This window comes from Platichthys flesus, chromosome 9, assembly GCF_949316205.1.
Source record: "Platichthys flesus chromosome 9, fPlaFle2.1, whole genome shotgun sequence".
Lineage (NCBI taxonomy): Eukaryota > Metazoa > Chordata > Actinopteri > Pleuronectiformes > Pleuronectidae > Platichthys > Platichthys flesus.
In genome coordinates this window covers 6,946,492-6,954,589 of record NC_084953.1, presented here as the reverse complement: position 1 = coordinate 6,954,589, position 8,098 = coordinate 6,946,492, and the positions used below count along the sequence as shown (strand labels likewise).

The 8,098-nt window shown below is 38.9% G+C and overlaps 1 protein-coding gene across 1 annotated transcript; it reads left to right on the top strand.

Moving 5' to 3' along the window:
• The first annotated feature begins 642 nt into the window (after positions 1-642).
• On the top strand, positions 643-5,699 carry acer1 (alkaline ceramidase 1). Its single transcript, XM_062394824.1, has 7 exons — positions 643-729; positions 1,573-1,685; positions 1,774-1,888; positions 2,095-2,233; positions 3,519-3,656; positions 3,750-3,887; positions 4,036-5,699. The coding sequence occupies exons 1-7, from the start codon at positions 723-725 to the stop codon at positions 4,211-4,213; spliced, it is 828 nt and encodes a 275-aa protein (XP_062250808.1). The 5' UTR covers positions 643-722; the 3' UTR covers positions 4,214-5,699.
• Positions 5,700-8,098: the final 2,399 nt, after the last annotated feature.

Genomic DNA, 8,098 nt, shown 5'->3' with positions numbered 1-8,098 from the left:
GATGATTAAACATGTTTTATTCAAAGTAATAATAATAACATTATTATAATTATATAATAAATAATAAATACATAACTAATAAAAAAGTAGAAGAACATTTTTTTCCTGTTCCTCAGCTCGAAGTATATATAGTCTACTGTAGTGTGAAATGTGAATAAATTATCATTTAAAACATATTTTGTACTTTACTTTGGTACATTTCATCACACACATGCCCTTTGCCCTCTGAGAACGCTCCTGCTTTTATTTTGAAAAGTAGCTGGGTGCTGTTAGCCTGGTGCAGCGGAGGCAGATGGACAGGCTGAGGGCTGAGGGCTGAAGGATGAGGGATGAGCCTCCGGTTCAGAGAAGACCTGAGATTATACAGACGGGCACCGAGCTGACTGAAACACCCGGGGCTCTTTTATCAGTATGTACACGGCTTACTTCTCTATATATAATAATTTCTGACCCTCTAAACATATGTCATATCTAATAAAAGCTAATATGTATTCGTCTCGTCATATTCTATGAAGAAATCGGAGATGTGAATTCCTCCGGAGTGAAACATGTTACCTGTGAAGATCCAGCGTAAACAATCAGTCCATTCCAGACATTTTCCCTCCATGACAAAGGACCAGGAGGGAGCGGTTGGAGGCTCCACCCAGAGAGAAGCACCTGTTGCTCCACCCGCAGCTGAGCAACACTGACAACCCTGAGGCCGAGGCAGCAGCAGCAGCAACATGGGGGGTAAGATCCACTCACTTCTTATCGATTCAGAACTTTTATTTTGAGAGATACTTAAACTGTTATGGATCAGAAAAGGTGAGAAACTACCGGACCTTTGACAAAAATCCCCTGAATATTCCTGTTGTTTTACCCAGAGGACTGAGAGAGTGTGTGTGGGGATTAATACTGAGTTTATTCACTGGGATGTTCCTCATATAATAGCTTTTTGATTAACTACGGCTCCATATAATAATCTTTATTAACCAAGTTCTATCTACTGTGCTTATGTGACTCAATATCCACTGTAGTCACAATATTAGGTACACAAGTACAACGTGTTCTAATCAATCAATACAACGTCCCTGTTATAACATCTGTATTTATGTTTTGCTTTTTTAAACCTTCTATACAAATATAATTTTAAAGTCGTTATTAATGACCTCATTGACTGTTAATAATATAGATCCATTAAAAGTCAACATCATAACAGGCTAATCAGGTTTTGGGAAAGTCCTCTGACAGTATAGTTATTACTTTACTTAGCTCTTTATTTGATCAGGAAAGTTCAGTTTGATAACCAATCCTCTGGAAATCAGACCAGTAAGAGTTCATTTAAATGTCCATTTAAAAGACGTGATTCTGTGAGAGGGTACAAACGAGGGTACAAAGGAAACATTTGAATAAAGTAGGACTAAAGTCCAAGAGGGAGAGGAAACTGATTTACATAATCCAAATGCTCAGGCCAGGCATAAACCGTCTGTCCGGTCGACTGACATGAGGTCAAACTCTGATTCCAGATGCCCTCTGCGTTATTCATCAAAGAGAACGCTGTGATTATTGTTCTCCCATCTCTGTGTCTGACAGGCGTCTACTCCAGTGAACGGATGGCAGGAGCTTTCGCCTACGAGAGCTCAGATCTCGACTGGTGTGAGGACAACTACAAACACTCTGAACATGTGGTGGAATATTTCAACACTGTACGTTCTACAGTCATCGATAAAAACTGTTCCTTATGACCTGGTTATCGTCATATCTTTTTTTGAATAACTGTTGTTTCTCTTACAGATTAGCAACTTCAGTTTCTTCATCATATCTCCTGTCATGCTCTACCTCCTCCATCCTTACGCCAAAGAGAGGAACCTGGCAATCCACCTGGTTTGGATCATGATGATTTTTGTAGGTCAGTTGCTCTTTTCTTTTTTGTGTGTTTTGTATCATTAGTTGTTTTCATGTGAATGTGTTTGTTTCAGGCTACAAGCTTCTCAATTTGGAATACATTTACAATATGTCCTGCCATCTCCCTATTAGTTCTTTTTTTATTATTCTTGTGTGTTTGTTTTTGTGTTCATAATTTGTATAACCCATATGAATGTTCTCTTCTTGCAGGACTCTTCTCATGGTACTTCCACATGACTCTTAGTTTCGTTGGCCAGATGTTGGATGAGCTGTCAATCGTGTGGGCGTTGGCGGCGGCATATTCAGTGTGGTTCCCCCGCAAGATGTTTCCTTCTTTTATAAAAGAAAGGTAAGACGACCTCGTGAAAATCAACACAACAACAGACGACTGATTTACTCCAAGTTTGTTTATGTTTTCATTCAGCAAATTGTAAATTATACTCCACATCTCCATGTGCTACTAAGGAAACAAAACACAGCTCACTAATCCTTCAATAAAACAGGTTAAAGAACAATGAGAGACCGTTTAAAAGGGACGCCACTCTGAAACCCTAACTGTGCTGGCGGAGGAACCAGCCCGACAGCCCCGACGAGAGTCACAAAGACACAACGGGCTGCTGCCGTCACCTGAACGTGACAGACAGGGGCGCTCACCGCTCATCCAATATTTAACCACAAGGTGGGGAAAAGATTAATGGAACTTTCATGAGCACCTGAAAATAATCCCATAACCCTCCATCTAATTAACTTAATCCTTAAAAAAGTAATATCTTTAATTGATAACTGAAAGGGCCTCCACAGAACAGGACCAGGGGCCGAGAGGTCATCATGATTCTTAAGATCTCTTTAAACAGGGAGCACATTTTTTGCACCTTATTATTTTCGAAACAAAACCTACTCCAGTTTGTCCATTTTACAGCTGTATGAAATATTGAGGCAACAGAAACATTTAAATAAAATGCAGTAAAAGCAGAAGAGTGGAATAGCTCCTCTTTTAAGTGCTTATAATGGATATATTTTACAATAAAACTAATTAATTGACTATATCAAAACATCCAGGGGAACACAGTGGAGCAGTTTAGCTGCTGAAGAGCCAGATATTTCCACCAGGAGTTGGTAGAGACCACCATTAGACATTTTCTTGAAATTTCTGGAACGGCAGTGTGTGAGAACACAAATGTCCGAGGCAGTTGATCCAGAACTTTTCCCTGTCCCCTAGAAAAGTGTTTTGAAAATGTGTGACTGAGCCCATGTGAGAATACAGCAGGAAAAGTAGGGCGAATAGATTGATGACGTTTCTAATATAAAGACGTGAAACTGGAAGAACACTAATACCTCAGGATGAACAAGTAGAAGACAAAAACCCTGAGATAAATACGTCATGTCCTGTCCTCTGATGCTCGACCCAGACGCCGCCCATTGCCTGAAGGTTCTGGACATTTTCCTGTTGCATCTGACCCAGACCTTCTCCTGCTGCCTTCTTCATACGTGAAAGGCCAACTCTGGAAAATGTCGTGACCCAAACGTCTGGACATTCTCCGAAGTTCGTGTCTAGAAACAGCTTCAGAGTTAATATTGGACTTTCTGTTGTTGTCTACAAACGTCTCTCTCTCTCTCTGTCTTTTCCACCTCAGGTCCACATTTTCCCGACTCGTCCTGTTGGTAACTGTCGTCACCACGGTGACATCATTCGTCAAACCTACAGTCAACGCCTACGCTTTGAACAGCTTTGGCCTCCACATGGTTTACACTGTGGCAGTCGAGATGAGATGGTACGAACACTGTGGCCTCTCGGGCTCCTGTGAGTGTGTGTGGTGCAGTTTCACTGTATTTAAAAATGAACCCCTCTTTTCCCTGTGCCTTAGCTGCACTGACCAGAAGGTTCTGCGTCTGGCCAAGTTTGCCGTGGCACTGTGGGTGCTCGCCATCTCCTGCTGGATCAGTGACCGCTTTGGCTGCAGCTTCTGGCAGGAGCTGAACTTCTGCTACATGCACGGTTTCTGGTAGGTGCTTCCTCAGATGTGTTCCTTTCCGTTCCTATGCCTTATCAACATGATGACGACATTTTTTTAAACTGTATAAACACAACAGGGTTATTTCTTTCAAAAGCTCACGTCGGGTATATTGATCATTATTCCATGTCTCCTCCAGGCACATTCTCATTGGGATGTCGGTGGCTTACGGCAGCACCCTGATGGCTTACCTGGACGCCACCAATGAGATCCCGTACTCGCTGCCTGGACTGCAGTTCTGGCCCTGTGCCGAGTGGCCTGTTGGATTACCTCACATCGTCCTGAAAGGCACAACCAAAACACGCAAACAGTGCTAACAAGGTCGTTTCTACCTTCAGAACATTTCAATGGGTGCAGTCCATTTGTACAGTATTTCCTTAATGACAAGTCACCAGGGTCATTTTAGGCCCAGGAGGTTTTTAACCCTAACGACACAATCTGTGAATCAAAGGCTTTTCCTCGCTAGCCAAGAATTCAGAACGCAGGAATACAAACTTACTGACATATTGACTCTTAATACACAGATTAATACCAATCTAAGTTATGTCACTCTTATGATCCTTTTGAAGGATTGTTTACACCAAAGATGAATTGCCAAATATACACAAAATAATTAGTTGTCATAAGGCTGAGCGATACGGCTAAAACGTATATTAAGATAAAAATGTTCATATCCCTTGTAATTGATAGTAATCACCACAAATGTCTCATGCCATTTTTAAGACAGATTTTTGCTCCTGAGTGAAGGTTGTGGTTTTGAAACTCTTTATGAGCAGAGAATGACCAGGTCTTGAAATAAATTTTAATCTGAGGGAGATCATTAAAACCAATTTAGGTCCTTACTGTGGTTGCACAATGCCTATGCATAAAATATATTTTGTGTTTTTGTCTATTGATTCAGGATTATTGTTTTATTGCTCCGCCCTAATTTATCATCCACAGATCTAACTTCATATCCATACTTGAATAAAACCACGTGGTTAAAAAGTATTACATTTAATTGTTATCCTATGATTCACGTTTCTGACACAATAGCAAATTAAGAGCTATTATCGCTGTAGTAACCATAACCTTCACTGTTGTCTCTCTTTCAAGCCATGACAGTGTTTTCAGAATAATTTTTCGGGAAAGTGTTAATCAATTATAGAGAGACAGCGAGAGGCTCCATTAGTTGACTGAGTTTGAGATGTGGTTACATGACGTTTTCAGATTTTAAGATAATAACTGTTAAATATTATGAATTTACAAATCATGAACGGTTTTCATAAAATGTCTGTTTACGTCTCTTTTTGAAGCTTTGCCTGTGTCTGACAGTTAAACATGTGTTTTTGTATTTTTAAATCAACCCATTGCGGTTATTTATTCTCAAGATATCAATGCACAATCGATCCTGCTCATGACAAATGATATGTTAACGCACTGTTCATGATTTATTATGATGAGACTTTGCTGTCATTCCACGGTGCGGGAGTTTGTCGGTGAAATGTGTTTACATGGACTCTAATAAACCTTGACGTGCAATTGAAAATTGGAGTCAGTGCTGGAACCTCAACTAAGCTATCATCAGCTATGCAAAATTTGAATTGTCTGTATGTTTACATGCTGGATTACTGTACTTTCACATAGTTGTAGTTTCGACTCTTGTAACATTTCAGTAAAACACATTTGTCAATATCAAATAATGTTTTCATCTTTTTCTCTGTAAAACATGTACAGCTTCATTCAGGACCTTTGAAATATGAGTCTAAAATGCATTTGTGTGAATGAGCGTTCCACAACAATCTTGTGTTTCTTTTGAACGTCTGACCCTAATTCACCAAAACGACCTTTTTGTTGAATAAATTGGTTGTGTTTTGAGAATATTCAGGTAAACCGTGGGCTCCATTCACATGATCATTCCTGAAGGACACAATGCAAAACAACAATAGATCCACTACACAAAGACATGCACTCGCTCCCTTTTCCTGAGTGTTCGACAGTGACCTCCTGTGGCTGAGGGTAGGTTGAACAGCAGCCAACGCTGTTCGTCCAGAAAGAGGATGTAGACAACTAATGATCAGACTGAGGGATAAGAATGAAATCCTGCCAGGGTTAATTATCTGTAGCTTTTCACTGCCCTGTCATATTATTTTACAGAAAACTGATTTCTTTGTTCAGAGACACTGGAGTTAAATCTGTATCTATATAAAGATATTCACGCCCCTCTGATGATAAATCTATACGAATTGTTTGATTCCCTGAATTTTCCGCTTGCACTGCAACGAGATTGACTGTGGTCCATCCTAAGGATTTAACAAGTGGTCCGTCAAAAATGAAAAACAAGTGAAAAAGGTGGAGGACTGATTGATTATTTCTATATTCAGAAAAATATCAATATATATGTTCAGGTTTTATAAAAAGCTGAATTCAACATTTACGATGAGATGTAATTAAGTTCTACATAAGTGTATGTCTGCATTGTGTGGATGGTGCTATCATTTATAAAATTAGATTAGATCATTAGATTGCTAGTGGTTTGTTTTATAATTCAATCAGTAACAATGTGTCATATTATATAAACTGATCCAATGTTGTTTTATGGCAAACTATACATACTTATGCGTCTTTACGGTATTTCAGTTTCTGTCAAATTGAATGTTTCATCGTTAAATGAGAAATGAATCAGCCTGTCAGTTAAACCGCTTTAAAATGTAACATTACAATACATATAGATAAATACAGAGAACAGAAATTCGACATTTTGGGCCACTTGAAGGGCAGTAGAAACAAATTGGTAACACATGTCAACAGCCTTAAAGCTGCAATATGTAACTTCTACTGGGTAACAGCGCCCCCTGGAGCCACATGAGGTGATTTATTCCTGTGCTTGCTATGGGATCAAGTGGTTTTCATGTTAAAAAAACTCATACTGTGAAGTCCCACTCACTGGATTTATTTTCTTTTTATGAATGACGAGCTAGTTTGAACATAGATAATATAGTTTTTTCATAAAGTAAAATTATATTTAAGTACGATAACATCTGCTGAACATTCTCAATCATTTTACATCTTAATAAATCGTTATAAACTTGTATGTTGTGTGCGTGAAACCTATGGGACATGTCTTTGTTTGGTTTATATGTCTCTATCCACAGACTGAAAAGGAGGATTTAAAGGTCGACGTCTCTTTACAAGTGGGACATCATCGTGTCTGACAGCCAGGTGGAACCTTTCACTCAGATTTGAGTAAGAGGGAGACTGGATCAATCTTGGGAGGCAGCAAAGCCAGCGAGAGAGCGCTGACCTTGTGTCCCAGAGCTGAGGCCCGATAATCTCACATCAAAGTCCGAGCGCTGCAGAGACTTTATTCTGCAAAAGGCCCTCACTCCCTGACTCTGGAGAAAAGAGACGTCTTCAACAAGGGGACGCACTGCTGCAGAAACATCATATTTAATAAACTAATCCGATGTTTTTAAAGTTGTTGTGGATATAAATTACCGTATTTATGAAAGACTTGTATTGGTGTTGAAGTAAAATGGAAATGAGTTAATGTAGGAAGTAATTCTCCATCACTTCTTTTCACTGATTGTATAATGGGTTTATAAGACCTGTGAATGACACACAATGTGCACATGAAAAACAGGAAACTGTGAACTTCTCAAAGAAATTCTATGTAATGAGATAAATTATATCTTTTGTAAATACAGAGGATAATAAGTCATAAACAGTGGTTCAGAGTTACTGAAGTATAGTGACTAAAGAGTATGGAGGTAGAACAATGAAGTATATTAATTCTTTGCATAAATTAACACATGTGCCATGAATTATATAAAATACAATATCATTTGAACTGTTTTGCCCATTCTCTAATAATCATGGTTATGACCCAAATGATCCAATGTTTTACACATATAATCATAAATTAGAGAAAGGTGCAAACGGATATAGTTATTTAGATTAGAACTTTGTTTATTCCCCTTGACTTTTTCTATTCATCATCTCATGACACCTGAGGTGTATCTGGTGACCCTTTGAAGTGGCCTGACCTGTAGTTGGGGAACCCCTGGACTAAACTACCCGACACTATACAAGGCAGTTAAACAATGTTAATGAAATGTCTTTTGATTTGTCTATTTATCAGTCAAAACTCAATAATATGTCTTAAACTGGTGAAGCACATGACTCAGAAAAGCAGGTCAAGCTCAAATCTGAAAATGAGACAT

Coding starts and splice junctions, on each gene's coding strand:
- acer1 (XM_062394824.1), top strand. Junction 2,234..3,518: donor CCTTCTTTTATAAAAGAAAG/GTAAGACGACCT, acceptor TTTCCACCTCAG/GTCCACATTTTCCCGACTCG. Junction 3,657..3,749: donor GTGGCAGTCGAGATGAGATG/GTACGAACACTG, acceptor CCTGTGCCTTAG/CTGCACTGACCAGAAGGTTC.